The sequence below is a fragment of the Pieris rapae genome, chromosome 11 (assembly GCF_905147795.1).
Source record: "Pieris rapae chromosome 11, ilPieRapa1.1, whole genome shotgun sequence".
NCBI lineage: Eukaryota > Metazoa > Arthropoda > Insecta > Lepidoptera > Pieridae > Pieris > Pieris rapae.
The window spans coordinates 3,106,422-3,134,012 of NC_059519.1; the positions used below are offsets into that span (position 1 = coordinate 3,106,422).

At 33.1% G+C, this 27,591-nt stretch overlaps 1 protein-coding gene and 2 non-coding genes across 3 annotated transcripts in view; 2 read left to right on the forward strand and 1 right to left on the reverse strand.

Annotated features, from left to right (window-relative positions):
* LOC110997392 (hemocytin) overlaps positions 1 to 27,591 on the reverse strand; it is a 52,089-nt gene that overhangs the window by 21,255 nt on the left and 3,243 nt on the right. The window contains exons 4-40 of the mRNA XM_022265532.2: positions 25,808 to 25,967; positions 24,696 to 24,919; positions 23,719 to 23,910; positions 23,368 to 23,411; positions 22,982 to 23,142; positions 22,306 to 22,460; positions 21,644 to 21,786; positions 20,802 to 20,964; positions 20,059 to 20,183; positions 19,642 to 19,708; positions 18,963 to 19,064; positions 18,179 to 18,413; positions 17,631 to 17,826; positions 16,914 to 17,106; positions 16,313 to 16,401; positions 15,987 to 16,206; positions 15,550 to 15,720; positions 14,970 to 15,106; positions 14,080 to 14,198; positions 13,498 to 13,648; positions 11,677 to 11,855; positions 10,268 to 10,448; positions 8,262 to 8,395; positions 7,806 to 7,926; positions 7,366 to 7,512; positions 6,850 to 7,099; positions 6,253 to 6,381; positions 5,286 to 5,503; positions 4,485 to 4,643; positions 3,808 to 3,994; positions 3,165 to 3,380; positions 2,275 to 2,310; positions 2,020 to 2,171; positions 1,502 to 1,633; positions 904 to 1,235; positions 351 to 475; positions 41 to 234 (exon numbers count right to left, since the gene is read on the reverse strand). Coding sequence (XP_022121224.2) covers positions 41 to 234; positions 351 to 475; positions 904 to 1,235; positions 1,502 to 1,633; positions 2,020 to 2,171; positions 2,275 to 2,310; positions 3,165 to 3,380; positions 3,808 to 3,994; positions 4,485 to 4,643; positions 5,286 to 5,503; positions 6,253 to 6,381; positions 6,850 to 7,099; positions 7,366 to 7,512; positions 7,806 to 7,926; positions 8,262 to 8,395; positions 10,268 to 10,448; positions 11,677 to 11,855; positions 13,498 to 13,648; positions 14,080 to 14,198; positions 14,970 to 15,106; positions 15,550 to 15,720; positions 15,987 to 16,206; positions 16,313 to 16,401; positions 16,914 to 17,106; positions 17,631 to 17,826; positions 18,179 to 18,413; positions 18,963 to 19,064; positions 19,642 to 19,708; positions 20,059 to 20,183; positions 20,802 to 20,964; positions 21,644 to 21,786; positions 22,306 to 22,460; positions 22,982 to 23,142; positions 23,368 to 23,411; positions 23,719 to 23,910; positions 24,696 to 24,919; positions 25,808 to 25,967 — 5,939 coding nt within the window. The remainder of the gene's footprint in view (positions 1 to 40; positions 235 to 350; positions 476 to 903; positions 1,236 to 1,501; positions 1,634 to 2,019; positions 2,172 to 2,274; positions 2,311 to 3,164; positions 3,381 to 3,807; positions 3,995 to 4,484; positions 4,644 to 5,285; positions 5,504 to 6,252; positions 6,382 to 6,849; positions 7,100 to 7,365; positions 7,513 to 7,805; positions 7,927 to 8,261; positions 8,396 to 10,267; positions 10,449 to 11,676; positions 11,856 to 13,497; positions 13,649 to 14,079; positions 14,199 to 14,969; positions 15,107 to 15,549; positions 15,721 to 15,986; positions 16,207 to 16,312; positions 16,402 to 16,913; positions 17,107 to 17,630; positions 17,827 to 18,178; positions 18,414 to 18,962; positions 19,065 to 19,641; positions 19,709 to 20,058; positions 20,184 to 20,801; positions 20,965 to 21,643; positions 21,787 to 22,305; positions 22,461 to 22,981; positions 23,143 to 23,367; positions 23,412 to 23,718; positions 23,911 to 24,695; positions 24,920 to 25,807; positions 25,968 to 27,591) is intronic.
* Positions 9,805 to 9,877, forward strand: Trnaa-agc. The gene has a single exon. It is a non-coding gene; the product is annotated as a tRNA-Ala (tRNA).
* Trnaa-agc lies at positions 11,368 to 11,440 on the forward strand. The gene has a single exon. It is a non-coding gene; the product is annotated as a tRNA-Ala (tRNA).

The window sequence follows — 27,591 nt, forward strand, 5'->3', positions numbered from 1 at the left end:
GTGTTAAGACAAAATTTAAAAAAAAAATATATTTTCTGACCTGTGGCTTGCCACTTGGGCTGTTAACGTAAGAGAATACATTTCCATCATCTCCATACATGACTTCGTAGCTAGTAACATATTGGTTAAAAAGTGGACTACCCTGCATCACCACACCGTAAACTGGGGTCTTTTCAGGTAGTTCCACTTGTACATATTGCTTGTCATCTATTGGATATGGGTTCCAGCTTCCAGCTAAAGTAAAATAAAATGTTACTTCTACTTAATATCATCAGAGAAGCAAAGAATAAGGTGTTCTTTTTATAGTGGTGAAGATATTCATTAAGAAAACAATTCTTTATAGTACATACCAGAAGTTTCAGAAGGTCGACCATCAAGCTGAGTGAAATAGGGTTCGAACATAGGACTAGCAGCGGAACTTGCCGTAAAAGCGCTAGCGGGTAGCGGAGTGCCCTCCCATAGTAGATTTTTATAGCTAAAAGAATTTTTCATTAAAAATCAAATTCCCAAAGTTTACATACAGTAAAACATGCGCAAAGGAGTTTAGTAAAAAAAGTGAGATGAGAAAAAAAAGAGATTAGTAAATAGGTAGTAGTGTTTTATCATCGGAGTTACCAATACCACTTATGTAAGCTATTAAATACCTCCGACGACTACATAGTCGGGGAATTATCTCGAAAATATTTATTAAAAAAAAAGGGAGATTAGTAAAGTGTAATAAATTTATCCCAAATTATATTCCCATTCCTAGGAATGTATCATCTAGGAATGAACATTTATCTAGACATGATAGATCCAAAAGACAAAAGTTATTCCTGAATTCCCGAGATTCAAGCGATCAAATTAATAAAAACAATGTAGAAGGATATATTACAATACACATTAAGATAATAAGGAACTTACTTATCTGGGTTACATTTTGGTGGCGGTGTTACTGTAGATCGTATGAAAACAGTTGTCGTTTCCGTGGTAGAAGGAACTGGTGTCGTATCAGGAGCTTTAGTTGATGTACTAGGTACCGTAGGAATAGTGGCAGGAGTAGTGGTGGAACTAGTGGTTGTAGTGGATATTGTAGTGGTAGAAGGCGATTTGTGAGATTCAGGGAAGATCATTGGTGAATGAGTGGATCCCTTGATGGGAACAATGATAGATACGCAGTCACTGGAGTCACAGTGAAGTTCGTTGTCCAGACATTGGCATTTTGTACAGTCGTCAACTACTACGACACCACCCGGCTGTAAAATGTTATATTAATATTAATAATAATACCATAAGGCTTATAAACAAAAGTCGTGAATTAACTGTGGCGTTTTTAAATTGTAACTGTTTAAATGTTTCAAATATTACGGTTTAAGCAGTGTGAAGAGCCTACTCTAAATTTAAAAAAGCACTCAAACAAAGTATATAAGATATATTATTAAAATGCTTGCAAGCTATACGGCTCATTCCACTAGGGCAATCATTTTTTAACGGAAATATTTAAATATACCAATATAAATACCTTTATAATTTTACCCTCGTACTGACAGGTACAATCTTTGACAGGAACACAGGTCTTCTCATCTCGCCAGAGGGATCCAAATTCACACTTCATATTATCGACTGATTGGTCTACGCAGCCGCTTATACATTTCTGAAAAAAGCTAAAGTTATACGAAGGCAAAAACGTACTTTTAATTGATAAACTATCGAAGTCTATTTAATGATCAATATAAAATACATAAACCTATCCTCGAAGGACCATTCTATTTATAAAGAATAAGTCTATAAGAAATACCTCTTCGTATGATTAAATATTTAAATATTTATTTACATTATAAAACATATAATAAAAAGTAGAAAAGGTAACCTAAATATAAAAATCGAATGTTACTTGCCAGACTGGAGGGAACTTTCTTCCAAACATTCTACTCGTAGATTTACAAAATCATTGAAAATAATATAAGATATAACATATTTGCCATAAGAATCGAGACTATATATTAAAATATAACATATTTTTTGTTACAAAAACCTTACCTCTCCAATAAAGCATTGCCCTTTATCTTGCAGAGCACGTTTGAAGTGATCACAAAGTTTGTCGCAAGGGTACGCGCATTCTTTGTACACTTGACCCGGCGGACAAATACTTGTGGTGGATTCTGTACTTGACGTCGCTTGAGTTGTTCTTACTAAAAATATCACATAATATACGAAATAAAAATAAGGTAAATAGGTACTTATAAATATTATTACCAGACTGATTAAAGACATTAAACATAAATGAAAGTTTACCTGTTGTTGGTTCTGTGGCTATCTTTGTTGAAGGTACTGTAAATGAAACGTTTATTAGATATTGAAAGGTGACAAATGACAATGATCAAAAATCTAGTGAATATATTGGATTATGTTCGCTAGTATTTTAAGAAATGCTGCAACGCAATTTGGCATCTGTACGAGAGTAAATAATATCAATGGTTATGGAGAGAACGTTGAAGTTTTTATTTAAAAGATGGACTACCTGGTTAGTTATTAGATTGGAACAAATTGAAGAATTGTTGAAGTTATACTTCTTTTGGCGCGATGGAGAAAAATGATGAGTGAATTTTTACGATGCGCGCGCACACCAACACCTAAATTCGACATCGTAAAGTTAGGTCTAGATGGCATTAAAATCTATAACTATGTTCAAGTTATCGATTTAGCAGTTATTTATTTATATTCTAGTAATTTTATATTTAGAACTCGTGTTTCGTTAAACTGTATAAATAAATAAATATTATTATGGTGTTTTTAAATCAATTTCATATACGACGGTGATAGTATTTACCTATAATTTATTTATATAAATAAAATCTTTTTATTAATTTTAACATTTACCGTTAATCACTACTATAGATTTAGTTATTTTTTTCCATACGCCAAAGAAGTCCTATAACTTCTTCCGCGTATATAAGTACACACACACTTTTTTATTTGAGTTTGTCGCGCACCTGACAAAACTACTATTGCTACATTAATACAAATAACAATGGTTTCAATATACCATGATCAACTGTACATACTTTACTATATATGTTGGGTATACAACGTATACCCGTATATAGTTTAACGCAAAATTTTACCAACTCAAGGAGTAGTGGTATAGCAGTTTAGCTTATTTGAATTGCAGTTCAAAAACTCACCGGTAGTCTCTTCTCCGCATTCAGGTCTATCGGCAATGACAGCCGCCGGCCAGTCACATACCATTAAGGTAGAGTGGTACATCAGTCCCGGAGGACAGTCCTTCAGCACAGCGTGAGGTTGGGGCATTCCAGGGTTTGGAATACATTCATAGAACTTGCCGCAGTCCGTGGGATGTGGGTGGTTCGGATGAGTCGAGTCCAAGCATTGGAATATTTCTGCAAGTTTGTTAATGTGACAGGATCGCAAGAAATATATTTTAAAATTATTAAGTTATAGTTGCAGTGTATATTACTATTAATCCATAAAAATATCTGCATTCATACCTACAATATTTTTTTACATAATATAATATAATTGTTTTTCATAAACGGCATGTCACTTTTTTTTCTTGATAATTTATAAAATAATCATTACGATAAGGATTATCTTTGCCTTATAAAATAAAACTGTCCAACAGTTTTTGAGTACATTTTCATATAAACCCATATGATAAATAAGATAAGAAAGAGTTACAACTTAATATTAAGTACTAACAGTACACAAGAATTGAAGGTAATGCTAAAATAAAATAAAAATAGTTTTAATAAATGATAATATAAACCTTCAATTTTATTATACCTTTAATTATATGTAAATATATACCTTCACATTGACAGAAGACGCGTATCTCAAAGTCCGGACAAGTCTTTTCCCGTTCACTGCAGACAAGACCCTTCTCTAAGCTGCATTCTACGTTTAAGCCAGTTTCCTTCGGGCTTTTGTGGTCACCAACAGTACGACATTCGATCTTTGTCATGTTGTCTCGCTTGCACATTGGCGTACCACTTAACTGTAAACATTTTTTTTGGTTTGGCGATTTTTTTAATACAAGGACAGTTTGCCTGCACCTTACTTAATGGAAGTGATACCTGGCTAAGTTGGTAAGTCATGCCTGGCTAAAATATGCCTATATGGTCTCTTTTTGATTGGCATCATTTTCTAGAAAAACAGACGCAGGGAGGGATTTCAATTGACATCAACCACATAAGGATGGAACCCAACCGTGTGGCTAAATATCCGAGGGGATAAGGTTCTGGTTCGAAGGACCAACATATGTAGCACTAACAAGATATAAGTTATAGTTTATTGCGCAAAAAACGGTGAAATTTTGATTTAATTACGGATACAACGATTATTGAATTGGGTGACGAAATCATCTTGATACGACTAGAGTATTTAGGTACTTTCTAAAGATGTAATAAAAGTTAAAATGATAAAAATATTAATTTGAAAACAACAAAATATTTCGTAAATATTTCAACATTGGGAATGATACTTACAAATTCTTTAGGTAATGGCAATGGCTCAACATCCTTAGATTCACCGGTGGGACCGATCTCAGATGGGCCACGATTTATCCATTCACTCCACCCATCACTGCATCTGAAGGCTTCATCGTGAGGCGTTGTTTCTGGTGGCGATGTTGGTTCTGGGGTTGTCTGAAATTATTTCATTTTTTATGTATATTGTTCCAATTCTAGTTTTGATTAAATTAACAAGATATTGTTCTAACCCCAAAGTCTCCAATCAATCCTGCAACGCGTATATATTTCTAAAGAAAAATCATGGTAAAATCCATAACTTTATTTTTATTTATGATAAGGCCACTAAAGACTTGTTGCATCGGCTCCAAGTCTTTTTCAACCGCTGTCTTTGCCATATTTTGGGTATCTACTAGCTCGAGAAGATCTCTAACGAACAACATTGGGAGCGCTGCCGAGACACTCCGATTAGCCAACAGATCAAGCTACGCAAGCTACAGTTGCAGATGAGGCAAAGGGATCCAAAAAGAGTTGGAGCGACTTGAAATAGTCTCAATACCGAACGCTTGGAGTCTCTGTCCTATCTACGGGTAATAAGACAATAAGTCAAGTCATGACAAATATATGTAGACCAAACCAAACGTATGCTTTTCATAATACAATTTTTATTGAAAATAGGAATGGTCTTGTTTATGGAATTGTTGAAGAGTCTAATTTTAATAATTAATCGTAATTTTTCAATATAAAGCATCTTTTAAGAACGATTTTTGGCTTATAAGGCCGTATGAATGGACCAAATTGTTGTTGAAAAAATCTTACCGCTTCAGTAGAACACGGCTGTCCAGTACAAACACGAACTTTCTTAGAACATCTGCAAGTGTGACAAGTGTCCTGTTCTATGACTTCTCCCTCCAATATCTCAGTGCCGTCGGGAAGGGTCATGCAAACTGGTTTACACTTTGACCGAGGAACACATTCCTTTAAGCTGCTATTTGAATAAACTGTACCCTCTGGACATGTTTTGTTTGCTTTGCAACCTGAAATTAATAGATGTTTAAAATTTTGAATAATAATAAAAAGTCTTTATTCATTTAAGTACATTTTCTTTTCAAAGTGTAAGAATTGGAAACCCTTTTAAGTAAAAAATAATGTTGTATGCTTTCATTAATACGCTTTCATCTAACTAATATTTTTTTCCGAGACAGTCAGGGGTCAGACGGTCAATAAATATCGCGATCCAATATCACTAATGATTTTATTATCGTCAGTTGTCAGAAGATCATTTTTCGGAGTAGACGTGTTCGTACAAATGGACGATAAATGTAAGGCCAGTAATGGCATAATACCAAACTTTAACTTTCCTTAATACTTTAAGGTAAGTTCATTAAAACAATATATATACGTAATCAGAAACTGATTTTTTTATAATAGGAATAATCACAAAAATATACACACATTTTACTCTGAGTGCTCATCCAAATCAACACGCACATACTCACAGTCTACAATTATTGATGGATCACAAAAAACTAGATTGTATGTCTAGCTATGATATTATGCTCAATATTATCGATTATATTGACGAGATCTGAAGGATCACGATATGTATTGACCATATGAATACTGCCTGTAACATGTGTTATTTAAAAAAATACGGCAGCTAGAAAAAAAATAATTATGGCTGGGAAAATTATAAGTAAAAAATTACAAATAAACTCTATGGGACACATTACATAAAAATATAAACGTGGTAAAGAGTCAAAATAATATTCGAAAAATTTTATACCTTCAACGCAAGTTTCTTGTTCGCAAACTGCCTTAATTTCAGCGTAGTCAAGTGTGTTGTCACACGTCTCAGGTGGACACGCAGAGATACATTCGTTGTAGTTGGAGCACTCTTCGTCGCATTGCATAGCTAAAATTATTATTATTATTATTATTGCATATACATTACACCAAAATATCAATAATGTTTAAAATAGAAATTAGAAATAACAGAAATGGACGGAGTACAATTCTGGAATCACCTAGTTTTGTGTTTAAGTATGAAACTTATTTCTCACAACATATCCAGAAATGTCTATACCAAGTTTATACCGATATGTGATAGAAATAAAATGTAAAATATAGATTCTTTGAAGGCGAAAAAGCTTTTGATAAATTTATTAATTTAGTTTTATTTATCTCTAAACTACTTTATAACAAAAATAATAAAACTTTATTAATAACATACTTATTATACAAGTACCGAAATTTAGTTATTGGGAATGTTGCTGTGCTTTATTATATATTTACCTGATTAAAGACAACTTCGTGTCACCAAAGAATCGCTAAATGCATTTTTCTTTTATTATCATTTAACTATGTTAAAATAACTACTCACGACACAACTCCTGATGGCGCCACTTAACGTGTACGCCCCTGGCGTTGCACGCGTGCGCGTACGTTGCGATCGCCGCGCACGCACACTCGCAATCTCCACCAGAGTCGCACGCGCACGCGTCCGCTTCACAACGCGATACGAACCCACTTACAGGTACCTCACTGTGGCACATTGTGAATGGATACATTTTTAGTACCCCACAAGTTGACGATGCCCATTCTTTGCGATGGGGTCGATCTTTGCAATGATCCTACGGATTTGATTCAATATTTTATGATATATATTTTATATTAATAATAGTAAACATTCAAGTTTTCTTCTAATTTTCTTGTATTTTAAATTTATATATCAGTCAAACATTGTTATTTGAATTTCATATTCGAAAACAAAAGACGAACTATTGAATTCAACTTCAAAAATATGTTAAACCGCCAAACAATAGTATGTTATAAAAAAAACGTGTAAACAAAATGATTGTAGATTTTTATAGATAAAACCGATAAAAATATTACTTACAGTAACTTCAACGGCTTTTGGACATGTTGCTTTTAGTTTCCAGGAATCGGCGAAGAGAAGTGGAGATGTTTCTGCAAGACCACCGCCAGAGGGCGTCTGGAAATCATCTCGGGTATCGCCATTGTAATTTCCACAGAGGCCTTTCACCTGAAAAATTATTTAAACATTTATTTTAATTTTTTTAAAAGATGGCATCTATTAATAGATTTAACGAATACTAACAATTTTAAAATCACATTTTATCTGAACTATTCTGATTTAGACAGTTTTAGACAGTCAATTGACTGAATTGTTTACTACAATTAATAAAACACGTGCATTCAATATTAAATTTACTTAACATTTAAACTCGTTAATTTACAATAATTTAGTTGAAAATTGTATAAATCTGTTAATTATTCCTGTTGTTAACTATACATCTTATTAACAAATTACTTTACCCTATTACGCCACATAGAATCTAGTTTCACATAGGCACGAAGACCGCGGTCCCATTGCACGCTCACGCCCGCAGATGGTACGTCCAGGAACGTATACGCACCCGCTGTGCGAATTTTAATTCTGTAATATATACTACATATATAATACATACTACATTTTTGTGATTTATTATAAACACTTTCGATCATAGGTTCTTTGCACTTACTTTATTGAATGTGTTATAAATGCGATTCAAAAACTAAAACCAATATTGTGCTCGTACTTGTAGGAGACTTTTAATAGAAAAGTTAAAAATGAAATCGATAAATGTCGTTTCGTTCGACATAGGACAAATTAAAAATGTTACTCACACACATACACACACAATTTCACATTTTTTTTGAATGACATCTATTTTGTGAAAAATAACAGAGGAACTAGTATATTTATTTATGTTTTAATAATGAAATACTCACCTCTTCAAGTTCTTGCCATCAGGTAGAGGTGTGTTCTTCGCAAGTGTGACGACTTCTTCAGAAGCGCCACCACTTCCAACTTTAAGCGTTAATGCCTTGGAGCATGACGCTCCAGTTGTACCACAAGGAACATTCTGTATAATGAGATACGTATAAAAACTTTTAATTCTTTCAAGTATAGTGAATACTTGAGAGGTTGGTTAATATTAGGTATATTTTTTTATTTTTATTTTATTTTCACATTAAGGTACAAAAACAGAAAACAGACTGACTACATACATAAAATTATTACATACTAAACAACATTTAAAAATCTGACTTCCAGTTATATCTGTACACAGCATTTACACTAAATATCAACTAAACAACATACACATATCAAACCGAATGACAAAAAAATAAAAAATAAAGGAAAAAATATATATATACATACACACACACACATGTATATACATATACATTAATCAATTAAATTAGTAATTAAGGTTACAAGTATTTACTATGAACTATCTTTTTAAATTTACAAATATTATATATATAGGTATATACGAGTAGTATTGTCTAACAAAAAAATAAACAACTTTATTTTATATAAATTGAAAGTCGCATGTAACTTCTTTAATAATTCAGATATAAAGATAAATTTATAACATTATCTCTTGCTTTTTACGTCGCATTGTGACCATCGTGTTTTCATGGGCAATACAATCGCCTTCACAGTATTATTTAAATTATTATCAAATATTTTATATACAGCCTATAGATGTGAGATGTTGATCCAAAAATCTATTTGTCACAGCCAGAGTTCAACTGTAATCGATCCCAAGACCTTAGCTATAAGCGTTAAGCCCAAGTCAAGGGAACAATAGCTGCGAAATGAGTTATTACGAAACTCGTGTAAAAATAGTTCGCTCAAAATAGATCACACACAAGTGTTGTAGCTCTGATAACGTACGATGTATGTAGATATATCGTCTATAATCAAATCTCATGTTCTCAAATCCGTAACATGAAGGCACAAAATGTTCAGTCGTAAGGATAAAATTGGCAAGGGAATAATGAGAGAGGTTAGACTAATATTAGGTAACTAACACTTTGCCTTAAAAAAGTCGTGTCGATGCACCCTCATCTCAAGAAGTTTTTATGGAGGGCATAACTAATAATTTAAAAAGCAAACATATAATTAAATTGAAAATTTTAACGGTCCATCCCAATCAAATGTAACGATCGGCCGTGTAGAAATATTATGAATCCTTTATTCAAATTTATAAAATAAAAATTTGTATTACGAACGAAGTGTATAACGAAGCAAACCAAAAATAAGGTTAAGAATTCGAGAATGTTTGACAGTTAGAAAACGAATAAACGAACGAACAATGGTAAAGCAAAGAATGCTAAAATGCAAGCTATATAAAACATTCATATTATCACGATGTGAAACTCGGACGTTCATACATAATTTTTGACACGTAGGCACAATAATTTACGCAACGTATTATGAATTACTTTCAATCTCTTGCACTCTTTCGACTCATTATGTACCGGGGGCGTAGCTCAGATGGTAGAGCGCTCGCTTAGCATGTGAGAGGTACCGGGATCGATACCCGGCGCCTCCAAATATATTTTTTTATTTCGTTTCAGGGCTAAAGAACAAGTATGCAATATATCCGATTTACTGCTATTTACTTACTAGATATACTTGATATATATGGATGTTGATAAAATATATCAGCAAAATTATTATTATTATAATTGCGATCTTATTTTATGTACATAGGTAATTCAAATAAAGAACAGTGACTAACGGCCCATAAATCATACACAGCAAAAAAACATTGGAGGTAAAAAATCCGAAACATATTTAAAAAAAATCAAATGCGACTCAAAGAAACTACTAAATTATTCGGAAATCTGTGTTATTTTATCGTTTTAACTAGATTATTATTTCAGTTTCCTTAGAACAGCAATTTAGATACAACAGTACAATTGGTCAGTCTTCGTCATACCTGAATTTCTACGCTGAAGCCATCTTGTCCGTCCAACACACCCTTAGCTAGTAGATACGTGCACACGCCTTCAAAGTCGAATTCTGATCCGTCGAATGTGATCATATGTGAGTCTCCCCAGGCCGTACAAACTCCTGAGCATTGCTGCTTGGTACAGGCCCACTTCCCACTCTCACAGGTGCTGGAAGAAATACATCCTAGTAATCGCATTTTTTTTTAATTTTATGGCAATGGCTGTATGCCAGTTTCAAGTAAAAGGCAGGGAATCTACACGCGAGAAGAAATAAAGAAACTGTAATCGCATTTTAAATTAATTTAGGATTCGTGGAAAAAAAAATTTTATAGAAGAGTTGGCAAACGGGCAGTAGGATTACCTGATCTTAAATGATACCGCGGCCCATGGACAGAGCTATAGGGCTCGCGAGTCGTTTACCGGTCGTTTAAGAATAAATTCTGTTACTAAAATAATTTATAGAAATTCCGTAACAATCCGATGGGGCGTTGGTTATTTGATTGATATGTTCTTTTCGTAAGTAGGTCATAAGTATTATATCCCAATCAAAGTCGAAATACAATAGATGTGTTCTATAAACGTATCGTAAGATATGAGCTCCGTCGCGGATAGTGTCGTAAAACTCAATGATTAGTGAATGTTGGAAGGTGCTGCGTTTCCTATCTATCACGGCCCGAAGTCCCCAGTGGCTAACGTCGAGAAATCGTATATATATTTATCAGACGAAATAACTTGGTTAGCGCATTTCATGGTAAAACATAACAAAGATTATAGCTGTAGAATGTAGATATTAGACTCTGGCGGAACAATGTTTCCTATGGGTAGTTGGCACTGACGGCTTATGTAATATATGATCTATCCCATTGGGGACGGTACAATCAATATGTAGGCACCTTAATATAGTCAACTATAAACAGTAGTTAAAGCCTCATTTTAGGCATTGTGTAATAAATATCTTTATGAATGGCGACTAATGAATCAATTATAACCAGTCTGTTGACGTAAGTGAAAGGTGTTTTGCGAGTATGCCGACTGTTGATATTTAGCAAATTATATTGTTATATATATATTTGGTGATATGAATATCGGGGGCGTAGCTCAGATGGTAGAGCGCTCGCTTAGCATGTGAGAGGTACCGGGATCGATACCCGGCGCCTCCAAACTTTTTAGAATGAGATTTATTTAAATTTTTCTTCGTGCTTTTTAAAACAAAAAGCTATTAAAATTATTTAATATTTGCATAGATAATATATAGATGTATTTCCAGTAAGTAAAAACTAGATTCATAAAATGTTATGTAATCAAAAAAAATACCATATGATAATATTTATAATTTAAATACAGATACGCACAGATATAGTTAATTGACATCTATATTATGGATTAAAATACAAACCAAGTGTTGCACTCCTCCTGCATTGTGTGTCCATCGGGGTAACTTCTGCCACCATGATGGCATGGGCAACTTTCTGGCACCACACACTTCTTCGTTGTGCTTTCGAGTACATAACCCTTTTTGCACTGGCAACCCGGACGACATTCTTCTGTAGTTACCGATTGGGGTAGATGCATGTTCTGTAATTTTATTGTTTAAAAAATTCATACAGGTCATCACCGAAGAGATATATCCAAGCAAGTTTTACTATATATTTATTTAATTATAAGTATTCTATACTTATACATATTATAAGACAAAACACAAAGACAGTACAGAATGCCAAAATAGATAAACAATATATGTATATAAAACAGAAAACATTAATAGAAAAAGATAGATTTAAAAAACAACTACTAAAGTAAACTGAAATTTAACATTTATAAATAACAAATAACACTTTAGAATTTAAAACTACTAATCAGAGTCTTCTCGCTTTTGCAAGTACATCTTTCTTTTTGAGGTGGAAAAGATCAATATCCTGATAATGGATGTCATAGTTCAATAAAACCCGAAACATTGGCTATTAATTATACGATACTAGCGAGCGAAGAGTAAATGACAAAAAAAAGTTATTGTGGGTTATCCATAAGAGATAGACATATACCATCATGGACTTTTCTGTAGACCTTTTCAATGTGTACAATACTTAGTACATTATTTTGATAAAACTCGTAGGGTTCAGTCTGCGTTTGCAATGTAAGCGGAAAAAATGTAATTATTTACGACATCACATTAGAAACCTCAAAAATAACAGTACTTCTCCACTATTTAATGGATGTTATTATACATATAAACCTTTCTCTTGAATCACTCTATCTATTAAAAAAACCTTTGCGTAGTTTCAAAGATTTAAGCATACAAAGGGACATAGGGACAGAGAAAGCGACTTTGTTTTATAATATGTAGTGATTAAACCATATTTTATTACAATGCCGATTATTTATGCTGATAACGTTAAATAATATATTTATCGGCTGTTACTTGTGGGATTAAGGAATAAAGCGATAACGCCTCGGTATTGGTCAAATATTCTATGTAAACATTAATATAAATTATGATTTGGTTTGGAAAATCTATCGAGATTATGACTAAATATCTGTCCAAGAAATCTGTTAAACATAAATAATAATCAATACGGTTTGTTTAGAAAGTAAATACATTTTTTTATTTATTTATCTACAACATGATAAAAATGTGATCAAATATTAATGTGACGGTAAATATTTGACGTATTAAAATAACTGATAAGATCTTCTATTTATCTTAGTTATAAGTGTATGTTTTACTGCTTTTACGATTTAGATTAATTTCTAAGTAAGTCACGATCGGGTGCTGTGCCAGAGTACAAGTTTAGGAAGTGAAGTATCGAAATATTAATTGTTTTTTTCTAAGTTTTAATACGCAGTACATCAAAGAAGACAATTCCTAAAAACTAATTTGTTATTATAATATAAAAATATTAAAGAAAATATAAAAGAAAGAAAAAATATCCTTTATAAGGCAACAACCACAAAAGAAGAAACAAAAACACAAAACCTTTCTCAATTTTATAGAAAATATTAAATATGCGATACATTCTTCCTTTTTACCCTTAATTTTTGTTATCCTATGTGTTTTTACTTGTTTGTTTGTAATTTCTATATTCTAATATAATTCACGTACATCTTTGTAAAATTTGTAACGTAATATTTCCTTATATATAAGCATACATGTTGTTTTAGAACTACAGAAAAACTAACTAACGAAAAAAAATTGGCTATGGTAACGAAAATAACATACCTTGCATGTAAGTGGCTGTCCAACAAGGCAAGTGGTGAAGTCCATATTGTTTGCAGAACTACAGTTACTGCGAAGGTCCTCAGCTGGCGGGTACGCTTCTATGTCCGCGGGTGTTGCTGGCACACATTCCCATTTCGCACCCACACACGTGCTAATGAAATAATTTTTATCAATTATATAGCACATCCTTACCAACACAGTGACGTCCCTCACGCAGATCATCATTGAGCTTGCTTGTTAAACCAATTGTAAATTGTGGCACGAGATGGAGCTTCATTAAGAATCGCTTCGATCGAAAATATCTAATCGCAGCCTATCATAGCTTTGTTGTCGAGTAAGCCACAACAAGGAAAGTCACAATAAATCATTGACCGAAAAGTTTTTCGCGTTAGGTTCATTTTCACGGGTTACAAGAGTTTAAGATTTGCCGCCAATTCCGAAAAACAAATGACAAATGAATGCAATATACATTAAGCTACCAAGGAGTTCTAAAATTTAAATCCTGAAAAAGTTTTCATTGGCAATGTTTCTAACTGGCCAGTTTTAAACATTTTCAGTGTTACCCACGTAAGTCATATTTACCATAATTCACGCTCTCGTCTCCCAGCGCGAACTTCTTTATACCCAGATTTGAACTCCATTCCCTTGTGGTAACATGGACACAGGCCAGTTGGTACACATTCGTTATTATTATCCAATACCTAAAGAAAGAATATAGAAATGTTCATATATCTAAAATAGTAATAATCTTTAACAAAAGGTTATGTGCGAGAAATAATTTAATAAGTTTTAATTTTAATAATGGTTTGTTCGTCTGGTAAATAATGATACAAAACACCTATCTAAAATAAAAGTAAAACATTTTATGAGACAATTGAAAATCGGAATAGAAATTTAATTTGAATTTTAAAAGGAGCCGTTTTTGGTATTGAAACCAGTCTACATATGATTTGGGTTTGTGGCTAGAGAGTTCCAGTGGTATCCCTGAGGTCATGACTTTTGTTTCTATATGCTCGCTGGAACGGTGAAATATACATACATGTCTTACCAGCGTGTATTAGGCATAGAAGGCTGATCATCTACTTAGCTATAAGAAACAAAACATGATCACGAAACAGATACAGAAATTTAATGTCATGACTAAAAATTTATAGTGCCACGGGGATTTTCTGTTCTTCTCCCAAGCCATACCTGGAACCAGAAATATTTCAGGAATCCAGGAACCAAGAACAAACTGAAAATCTATGTGACGAAGGATATCTGGTTTTCATCAGAAAAGAAGAAGTTGAAGTTTGTATCTATTATTTTGACGTGTAGGTATGTGCTGTATAAAAAATATTTATTTTTTATATCATTTAGTGTACCTAGTTAATTTGGTGTAGTCGTGTTTTTTTAAGTAATTTTATTTCTTAATTGTTAACTATACATATACGTTTTTATCTATTATTTCTATATTCTATTTTGTAAGTCACCTGTCCCGGTGGGCAAGCGCATCCCTCAACACAGCATGGCTTGCATTGTGACGTAGTCGAGAGCGCCAAATCAGAGCAAGTACGTAGACAACTATCCGCGCAAACTGTGTACTCCTGCCCACCCGTACATTGCAGTTCTACAAAAAAACCATATACTCACCTAAACTTGACAATTAACGTCAGAAAATTAGTCACTTTAAATCGCAGCGTAAACACAATTGATAGAAAGAGACGAATATATTTTATTAAAACAGTGCAATTTTGCAAAAGCTAGACAAAAGTTCCTACACAATATAATTATATGAAAGATGTTTCTTTAATCTATATGTATTAATATATAATAACAAGTCTTCAAACGCTTAAATATATGTTTAAAAGACCTTTAATTACATTATTTGAATAAAAGTTATTTACACTTTTTTACTTACACAGCATTAAATAACTTAAAAAAATTAAAAACATGGCGCAACGGGCGACCAAGCTATCGCTTTCAGGCAACCCTTAGTAAAGAAAACAATAATAAAAAAAATATATTTATAATACGATAAATAATCAAAGAAATCTTAATGTTAAAACTTACCACACTCCTTAACATTATATCTCCACTGTATCATGATGCCAGCTTTAGCGCAGACCATAGCATAGTCTCCCAATATGGGGCAAAGGCAGCGCGATACATCTCCGTCGCACGCGCACATATCGTAGACGCACGCCTCGTAGTACGGCTCAACGTCCACGTACCAGTGGCACGCTGTTAATTTAGATAAATTTGATTAAATATTGTTACATAACAATACTTTAAGTAGGCTTAACAGAGTTAAACATTAAAAATATTAAGATTTTTTTTAAATATTTTTAAAATTATAATTTTTTTCTCGATCTACTCCCCTGCCAGGGAAGTTTTTCCATATACTATTAGACTTTGAGATTTCTTAAAGTTGGCCTATAAAACGTTTAAAACACATATAGAAATTCACAAGTCTGTAATAAGCACATCATTAGTTTCAATGAACTTACATTCAAAGAGCTTCGTCTTTAGTTTCGCACAATACTGTTCAGCGGCGGCCTTATTCTCAACATTAGCTTTACACGGATGCTCTGGCTCGACTATCGCAGTATCATCGCAGAACTCGCGAGTCTTCCATTTGTTTGCAAACGCTAGAGCCGTTTGTTCTATATCGCCCTCGGGAGTGAGAAAATCGTCTTTCTGGTTCAGGTTAAATGTTCCACATAGACCCTGAAACATGTTTTTAATTAAGACACAGACATTCGGAAATTTCTGAGACAAAAGAAATAAAACTGGCATACTAGTTAGGTATACGTATTTTAAAATATTCACTTACAGCCGTTTTATCAGTGAATGTGGGAGGAACATCGACGAATACTCTTGTATTGCCATCCCACCATAAGTCTACCTTGATCGGCAGTTGAACTGAAAAGTCATTATTGCTATAAAAAAAGCTAACACTGTTTGCGTGATAACAGTATATCAGTACTAATACCTAGTACTTGCTCTTCAATGTCCAAATACTTCTTTATGTATATTAATAATTCTAAAGCACCTTTATTACATATCAACAGCTCCAATATATCAATCAAACACGTACTCAGTACACACAATCAGGGACATATAATCCGGCTTATCGACCCATAACTGCTAACTAACATCCTATATCTATATTGTAATTGATCAATAGCATGTCTAGTCCAGTACGAAATGACACGTCCATTTGACCAAACACAACCGAACGAAACCTTTTACATACTCAACACCATGTTCCATTCTCTATTATTGAATCCCATTCTAATAACTACCCCGTGTTTAAAAGTATCATAATACATAAAACCTGTATTATCTATGCTTCAGGTGGTTAAGTAAGATTTGTACTTTTTTATTTATATTCAATATATAAACTATGATAAAAATATTATAAGAGGTCTCACTAATGATAAACAAAGACGAGGCTGCCCGTATCCTTATATCTCCGACTGTGACAGGAAGTGACGATATTTCCTTCCCATTGACCAGAATAAACCCGCCTTGTTTCATATGAATATTCGCTCCCTTATAAGAAAGGCTTACAGCTTTCGTACATGATGGCTTGCCTTCACCCTTGTATGGAGCTAGATTCATAGCCTAGAAATTAAAAATATTTTTGTTGACTTAGGTAATTCGTACTTATAATATTTTTGTTTCATGATTATTTTGATTTCTCCTGAATTTATCGAAGAGTCAATGTTAATTTACCATATACAAAAAATTTAACAAATTATGTATCTACTAAACCCATATTTTCTATCTAAACAGTTTTTTATCTTGTCTTTCGGGCTTGTGTTAGAGTTTATAAATATCTCATTATCCATTTATTTGATGAAAAAAATACAATAAAATATGTGAATGTAGAACATAAGGTCACAATTTTTTCGTCCACAGATCCTGTGATTGACGCCCGTGATAAGTGTCGACGTACATGGAGTCTATATAAGTCTATGTAAATATAAAATAAAAGGAACAAATAAAAACTGAAACTTTTAAAAACTTAAAGAAAACTTTTTTATAGTTTGATCAATAATTGATTAGAATTTAAGAATTAAAAAATGTCTAACATAATCTAAATTTAATAAAAAATCATCACAAGTTCAACAAATATAAAACATTACCTCAGTAATAGACCCTAGACAGGCGACATTTTCAACTTCAATGGTCAAATTGTCAGCTTTGAGCAGGGTATATGTGCAATGGCCCATAAAGTCGTATCTCAGTCCGTCAAACGTTGTGTAATGGGGATCTCCAACGGCACCACAACGTGCACCACACGGAGTTTGCGTACAAATCCATTCGCCTGCTTGGCATGTACTTGAAGGGAAAGAATAAAAATATTCATATAAAATAAGGCATGATTTAATTGTAATGATTTCTTTAGTAGGTAATTAAGCCATGATATAAAAAAAAATTACAGGCAAGTTTGTCTTGCTTTGTAACTTCCAAAGCAATTTGCATCTCTACTTTTGAGCAGTGGAACATAATAATATATTAAAAAAATATGAACAATATATTTATTATATAATTGTTAATCTTTGTTAGCTTCTCTATTTAACTTTTTAAATCATATTAGTCAATTATAATAATACTACTAAAGTGGAACTGTCACGATTTTTCCTTTTTTCCATAAATAATTAACTATAGCAGATCATCCAAAAAGACTTACCAAGTGTTACAGCTCTTGGGAACTACAGCTCCCGGTGGGAAGATCTGGTTCCTAGCTCTACAAGGGCACTCGCTCTTTTGCACACATTTTCCTCCTTCCAAAAGAAAACCTTCAAGACAGAAGCAACCTTCCACGCACGAAGAATCGTTCAGCGGCGCAGCGTATGGGAAAGCACAGCTGGGTTGGGTATCAGGTCCACATGAACGGTAGATTTTACCGGCGGGACAGTTCATGGCTGTAACAAAATAGTTATGTCAATATTTGTGGATTGCTTGGCTCTTACGCTATACGTTCATATACTAGTTAGGTACGAACTGGCGCTGTGATCAAATGTCAAACGTCAAATGATCATTCGATTTTCGAAATAAAATTACGACGTAACAATTTTTTTGAAATAAGAATTTTTGAACTGTAATAAAACACTTTTTTACGGATTATAGTTATGTATTATTGTATTTAAACTTATAATTATTTGGACATAATTTTAAATTTAAACCGACCACCGTGACCACGCACGCTGTAAAGCACGCGAAACGTCGGTTTAAATTTAAAATTATGTCCAAATAATTATAAGTTTAAATACAATAATACATAACTATAATCCGTAAAAAAGTGTTTTATTAAATGTGTAAAAGTTATGTTAATAAAAGACAATACTATTTTTGAACTGTTTTCTTTAAAAAAAAACAGTTAAAACATATCTTTAACATCTGAATTCTAACATAGTTTTGGACCCTTGACCTTTTTTATTTTAATTTTTATGTATAAGACCGATTAGACTTACGACAGGTCTCTGAGTCCCTCCAGGCCCGCATCTCCTCAACTCCATGTCTCAAGCATTCCTTAGCATATACGGCTACTGTTCGGCATGCGCATTCTTCTGCACCTATAGTGAATATTGTATTTATAATTCAAGAACAATGTAGTAATTTGACTACTACTGTCAATAGTTGTTCGAAATAGATAATTTTTATTTTTTAATATTTTATGAGGCTCATGAAAATATTTTTACTCGGCCGATCCGCGCATTTTTCTTTAGTCATTGTTGAGATTTACTTGGGTAACGTTACATGCATTTCTATATTATATACTGTTTTGTTAATTTCTTGTCAAAAATACAGTAAACTTCAATAAACTTTTTTATATAAATGATTTTACTTTTATTGCCATTTTTAAAACAAGTAATAGTAATACTAATTATTATAATTTATTTTTGTTTGCACACTGTGCTAATGATAATATAAAATAAATAAAAAATCTGCGTTTACTACACAAGACGTTTAGCGACAGAATTGCCATCTAAAGTTCTAATATGAAACTACTAAACGAATACATCAACCAATAGAGTGTCTCAATCGCTCTCTCCCTTTTCTTCGCCAAAAACGTTGCACACCTTCGTGACGTTTCATCCTTAAAAAAAACTATCCTAATTCGCCGAAAGAAGTTTCACTTCAAAAACTTACTTAAGCTTTCTGTACAGGCGCAGTAGTCCCACTGGCATGCTTCTAGCAGCTGACTTACATCCATTACCTAGACGAAAAGTTTCATCAATACTGTTCCCAATACTAAACAATTGTTTTATAGTTTCAACAGGAACCGAACTTATTAACAAAGTTACGTGTAGCATATGCGTTTAAGTCAATCAATTATTAACTACATGTGTTTAGCAAAAAATATCAGTTTCCAAAATAATTTCCTCGATATAATTAATATATTTAAACATATATTTAATGATTACATTTTATTGTCTTATACGAATATTATATGTCCGAACTTTGGAGCTCTGGCATTGAGTGTCCATGGGCGGCGGTATCACTTAACATCAGGTGAGCAAGAGTCCTGCCTGTTTGCCCCCAGTTCTATAAAAAAAACCACACTACCTTAGAGCACTTCCTAAACTTGTCTTTGCTGAAGATACTCGCGCAGAACTGTACCGCCTTCTTGACAGCTACGTCCGTTTCCTCTGCACACGCGCTCATTTCCTTTGTTGCGCCGTCACATATATCTAAAACGGGCAAAATATATAAATACATTAAGGAACCAAAAAGCATATTTATTATGAGCATATTAAACGGACGAGTTCATAAGATATTATAACCTCACATATGCTACGGATTTTAGTGTTGCGCGTGCGCATTTTATAAGTGTCTCGTTATTTATTTAAATGATTCTGTGTTTTTTTTACATTATATAAGTTTGTATACGTAACAATCATACAATTATCTAACCCACTGTAACATATAACGTTTGTTAAATAATTTTTTTAAACCCAAAAATTTTATAAAAGAATGCTTAAAATTTCATTAGTGGACCTTGATTAAATGCCAGCAATTGAAGGAAGGTGGCACAGGAGAGGGAGCTAAGACATTTTTTTAGGTCGCAAAGCCAGCGGAGTGAGTGAGTGAGTAAATTAGCAACTTCTCTTTCTCTTAAGAAGACTGAATATAACTCATCCGTCCAGTCATAAGGATCATTTGTGCCCATAAGATACCTTAAATTTATTACGCAATTTTTTGTATTTAGTAAAACGGTATAAACTTATATAATCAAGGTTTTGTGTTCGGGAATCGAACTCAGCACCACGCACATGTATTACATTAAGGCTTAAATTTGAAAGACATACCACCAATTTTATTGAGCTGCCAGGAGGCAATCATAACGGACTTTGTTTTGGCGATGTGTCCTTCCTTCGTAGTCATATCATTCTCGGGATTGCTGTCCAGCGTTCCACATAGACCTTCAGTCTTATTCCAAAGAGACACTGTGCCTTCTACTATTATCAAATTCTGGAATAAGAACAAATTATTGACACCTCTGTTAGCATGAACAATTTGGGCATATAATTTATTTGCAGCAATAATAATACTTTTAATAATAATAATTTTCAAACGATCTTAACCTACTAAAAATTTTTATTAATTGGAGGGCAAACGAGCCTGCGGGTTGTTAAAAAGGTCAGCCATCGTAGCCCATGGACACGCAATGTAGTGGGTGCGTTGCCGGCATTTGAGGGAAGACTACGCTCATTTATTAAACAGTAAGAGGTCGTTTGCAAGTATGGACAATAAATAGTTCTATTATAATAAACTGCTGGTGCGGTATTGTTAAAGTTACAAAAAAATATGAAGATACTAATAAAACGGAAAAAAACATAAATATAAATATTAATTTTTAATGTATGTTAAGTTGGAATCTAATTTGAACTTTTCATTTGAAGCTATGAGAATAGTGAAACAGGTCGAGAATTAGTAAGTAGCAGGTTTACTCTGTAACCAATAGCCGAATGCTATAAAATGTAATAATATTAAATTATTAGTAATTAAAAGTAAAATAATTTATATATATATAAACTATACTTCAAATTGAAATTAATAATTAAAAATTAAATTTACAGAGTAGCACTGCTTGTTATGATATATATGATAGCACATATAACTCTCTGAATTTCATTTAAAAATATTTTACATTGAGATCCCACTTGACAGTCACTCCCAGCAAGTCCAGGTTCACAATGATCAGGTCCGTTGGCATGTCCACTCTTATTCCGGGTAAAGAAGCAGGAATTGGAATCAAACGTTTTGTGTTGCGGAAAATCACTGCGTTATCCTCTGAAACATTAAAGGATCTTTTTGAGAAATTGCGTCATTTGTCCTAATGCAAACGTTATGGCTAACGAAACCTATTGTTGTAGAAGTGAAGTGCTTAACAAAATATTTTAAGCTGGCCTTGCAATTGCACCAACGCCCTGCATGTGTGTGTGCTGTGCACGGCCTTTTTATTCAACAAGTCAAAATACCGGAAAGTACTAGTTATCAGTTTTTGAGTGATAAAACAAACAATTAACATTCGTTGGCAGACGAATTTCCTTGTCAGCATTTTCGAATATATCCCTTCTGCGTTAATAGAAGAAACTCCTTGCCTACGTTTCGAAGAAACTACGGAAAAAAGAGCTAAAAAACATTTAATACGAGATCAAACTTGCTAGATTGGGTTCACAATGAAATCATTGGGTTGCTTGAGCTAGAAATTGGTAAAAATTAAAAGTATCAGTTTATTTAGAGATTACCTACATCAAGAAATTAACATAATTTCTGATCAAATCCATGCAAATTCTTAATATAACTTACCACCAATACTAAGCGCGTACATCTTATCCTCTAAATATATGGTGATCTCAGAGGGACAATATCCTCGTCTCTTGCATTCTGGTTGTCGGATAGCCACAGTGTACTTGTGGTCTAAAGAATCACGCACTAGGATGTGTTGGCAGGGAGATTCAAAGCTAAAAAATTTAGACTATTTATATTACAAAGTAATATAACAATGGGTACTGTGGGTGGGTTATAACACTTTATTAAAAACCTTCTGAAATTTATAAAAGGATGTTAACAACGCGCCTAAACGGATTCGAAACGTCGACCTATGTTAATAATAGAAATATAATTTAAAGTCGTAGTGCAATAAGAAAATTCGATATTTAAACATTATGATAAATTAAATTCTCGACATCAATTAACCATATCTTCGTCTATATCTAGCGTCTTCTAGTAATGTGATTGTCTATGGACGGGTATCACATAACTAAAGGTAAGGTACTTATATTATGAATAAGTGTTAAATAGACTTTCTCATATAAAAAAGTAGTTCAGTAATCACAAAATCAAATTACAAAGAAATAATCTCTTATAAAGTATCTTTAATAAAATAATCAAATACCTAAATGAGAATATATATCAAATACTTATTAGAATATCTCTATAATTATGTTGACACATTTTGGACACAGGAATTCCATCAACGTACCTATAAATCTTGCCATCAAAGGTCTTATAATGAGTTCCAGCCCAGGTCAAACAGCTTCCTCCTTTGGGAGTCAAATCTTGTACCACGATTATTGGGTGGCCTTCCACAGAATGCGGGGTTGTCACCTCAGTAGCATTTGGAGTGTATATTGAATAGTACGTCTAGAAGAAAAGTGTATTACTTTATGCAACAAAAAATATAGAAAAGCACGCCGTAAATAAAAATGAGTGCCGCACGATTATTACTAATATTTAATAATTTCAGAACAAAACGTAGCAAGTTACAATATATTATTTTACGTTTCAAATAAACTTTTATGTACTGCCATAGATTATAATATAGAATTATACTTTATTGATGCTATGAAATATTAAAACCCCACTTACATCAGTATAGTGATGGTTGCTTGGTGTTATAATGACGACTTCGTCTGAAAACAAAAGAAATGCGATACCATAATTTAACGTTTCTTCCTTAAATGGCGGCGTAATTGCTATTACTCGTTGATTAAGGCCCGTATTCTATAAAATCAATCAAATTTATTATATATAAATATATTTATCTAGTTTCAAGAGCTGTCAAACCATTTTTCCTGTATGAACTTTTCACATATTCGATCAAAACGAGATTGTATGTGACTTCAGATACAAATTAAAATATGAACCTAAGACGTACGATTACTAGCAATTACGAGTGTTAATATAGAATATTTTAATAATTAAATTGAATTATCTTACCAAAAACACAATGCGGTATAGGCTGTGGTTCAAATATTCCAGTACTATATAAGCAGGTGTATAATTCAGAAGCGGGAGTGCTGAAGGACGCGCCAGTAGGGCAAGTGAGTTTGCAAGAGAATTTCTCCATATCTCCAAAACAACTGTAGCCACCATTGAACGCCAACTTACGGATGTCACAAACGGTTGCAGCTGAAAATAGTTTGAAACATAAAATCTGCAATTCTTAATAACGTATCAAAAGGCCTGCTGTGGAATAAAAAAATAACATTTAATTTTTTTACTACGATACGATAATGACTACAATATAATTGTCTTCATTGTATTTGTTTATCTATATTCACACTGTATACGCGCCAATGATAATATATATTTACAAAAAATCTGCGTTTATCACAAGACGTTATGCGACAGAATTGCCATCTTAAGTTCTAATATATAACTTATAACGAATAAATCAATCTTGTAATATGCATTTTTTCTCGATCTCCCTTGATCTCTCTGTAATTTTCTAATAATAAATCTCTCCCGCCTCTCACTCCATGGCTATCTGCTTAATGCTACGTTCGCCCTTTCTCACTCTCTCTCTCTCTCTCAATCGCTCTCTCTCTTTCTGCGACAAAAACGCTGCACATCTTCGTGATGCTAATATTATTATTATTGCGTGTCATGCGTATAAAATATTACCTTTATTCGCCTAAAGATTCACTTCAAAATTATAACACAAACAACACCGGCATGCCTTAGACCCACAAGGTCGATGGTGTGTGTCGCTAACAGAAAGAAAATGATGACTAAACTAATACAGAAATCTATGGCCCCGACGTAAAAGGTTGTATCGCCTGTTCATAATATTTTCAGGATTCTTGATTTTTAAAGTTCAAATGGCATACGTCACATTATAATAGACAATATAGAGTTAGAACATTGAGGAAGACATTAAATGTGTAGTTTAGTATGTTTCAAATTACTCTTACCGTATTGGCACTGCGGTCCTCTGTATTCTGAGGGGCATTGACAAGTATTGACAGCGAGACACACCCCTCCATTAACACACGGTGGATCACATTCTGGTGCACAGTCGGGAATCGAAGTTATATCCGCACGTGTTGGCTGCCAATGGCCATTCACACAACGCAAATTAGCCACCGCTGTTCCATCTATGAACTTGTGACCTTTGACGCATTGTATTGTACACATTCTGAGAAGCAACATTATATATTAGTTAGGTACACAAATACCAAGGTATACAAAATTATATGTATTTTGTTTTTTTATTATTATCTTGGCATCAGCGTGGGAACTGTAGCTTCATTTGGTAACTAACGTTTTGAAGTAAAACTTCTTTAGGCGCATGATAATTTTTTACAGAAGAAACAAATAGCCATGGAGCGAGAGTAGGGAGCAAGCGAGTGAGAAAGATCGAGAGAAAGAGAGAGTGAGAGAGAACGAACGTCGCATTACGCCCAGTGTAATGGAGCGAGAGATCGGAGAGAGGTATAATGAGAAAGATAGAAAGAGAGTTAGTGAGGTCGAGAAAAATAAACGCTATTGGTTGATGTATTCATTTAGTAGTTACATATACTTAATATGACAATTATTCTGTCGCACAACGTCTTGTGCAGTAAACGCAGATTTTTTATAAATGTATATTATCATTAGCACGTATACAGTGTCAATATAGATAAATAAATACATAGAGTGATCTTATATTGGTACCTGATCATCTATTGGTGCATTTAGGAAAGAAAGCACGCACTCTCTTTTTTTGTAGTTTTACGTATACATTTATTTATTTATTTATTTTTATTTATTTATTTATGGTTTGATACATAAAATAAATCGCATCGCATCATGCGCAATACCATGGAGAGGTGGGAGAGAGTGAATCCCCATCTACGGGAGAAGAAATTGAAGACCAAGCATTGATATGGGGTTTGCTTCTACTCCGTAAGTCTGCGGAACAGCGTTCGTTAGACCATAATATACGTAGCGCTCATCACAATATTGGGATTGCTCAATATATTGGAAGTTACAAAGTTCCGACACAGAAATCTATAAATCACAATGAAGCTCAAGCGATACTTACTCAGCTGAACATTTTTTGATTGAGTTTTGTGGAGTGGGTGGGTAGACTAGGCAAGGCTTCTTTTCAAACTCACAAAACTTGCCATCGAAGTTCGGCGGACAGAGACATGTGTTCGTATCGATACAAATGCCGTTGTTCTTGCATTCTACATCGCATTTTGCTAAAATATAAAATTTAATAATGGTAAAAATCAAACTATTATTAACATTTTCATGTCGTATATTGAGAAAAATAAATGTACAACATAACTCCTGAAACATTTTTTTATTATTCCATTATTTAAAAAAAGCACTTATATAATTATAGACATCGCTACTTTTGCCAGGATCATGTTACATCGGGCTATTTTCATATTAGTCGTCATAATATCGAAAGTATCTCATTTTAATTACTAATCCTCTCATGACATATTAAGCAGGGCTCAAGAAAATATTATAACTACAGCTCGAATTACGAGCCCTAGGCTTTAATGTAGTCAAATAATTATTTCACAGTATAATCAAAACTCGCCTATCCGAAATTAATTATATCTACAGGGAAAATCCTGTCTGATCCACCCACGCGTACTGGACATGAGCCGAATCTATTAAAATGGGAAAGCTAATAAATTATGTGGTGCAAAGGGCCACATATTTTACTAAATTCATCATTTATTTAAGCTTCGTATAAAATAAAAATACGTTTATTATTTTGGAACATAAGATCATCAAGGTATCACTTATTCCACGTCATTTAATTTGAACCTGTAGGCATCCCTCCTCATCGGCAAAGAAGACAGAGGATTATAGGCCGAGAGAAAAGGCCGGCGTAAAAAACTCTTGGTTCACTTTTAAAAAAGCAAATCATCATACAATACTTATTTTAAAATAAATATAGCAAATTAATTTGAAGTAGCCTGCCAAGCACTAGGTCCTTTTATCAACTAGATAATCGCTAACTTTATAGTAAGCCTTTTTACACAGCTTTTCTTTAATACATTTCTTTAATTTATTATCCCTTATTGAGTATCCCATTTCCCAAAAAAGAATAACTAACTTTAGATCGTCTAGTACGGTTAAGCTGTAGCCTGCGTTTGTTCCGAGTATTAACATTGTGCGTATGTTCTATTCTAGTATACTTATCACTATTTTTGTAAACATACATAATATTTTCATAAATATATGTAAGATTACCTATAAGCCAGATATTAATATTCAAGAATCTTTAAAATTTCACGAACAAACTCATGTTGATTTTCTTATTGTAGTAGAACGTTTAACACCTCGTGTGTTAGGGTTATATAATGATAATGGTAAATGCCCAATTTTATACCATCACAAAAGACCTTATACTTAAAAGTGTAAAAAGGAAACACGTTCCAAAAAGAATCACTTATCTGTAGCAATGCAAATGGAATCGGGCAATCATACTCTGCAGATTCTACAAAAAAGAACCATGACACACTTGCAAGATGCACAAATGCATTTTATCTATGACATTGATACCTATATAGGTCGCAAAATTAAAAACGGTCCAACAACCGGCGATGTTAGCTCAAACATCCGTTGATACCCACCCACGCACTGATAGTAAGCACTAAATGTTTAATTTAGGCTTTATTTGTGCACTAAAATATGAAGGTCATGATATGTGACTGATATTTTTAGTTAAAAATGATTTTATAATAAATATATTATTACTTTACATACAAATATTGTTGCTAATCATTGTTATCTTTAGTCATTATGTTGTGTATATTTTAATGTTAAAGTTAAGGGCTTTATAAATTATATTTATTTTTAAAT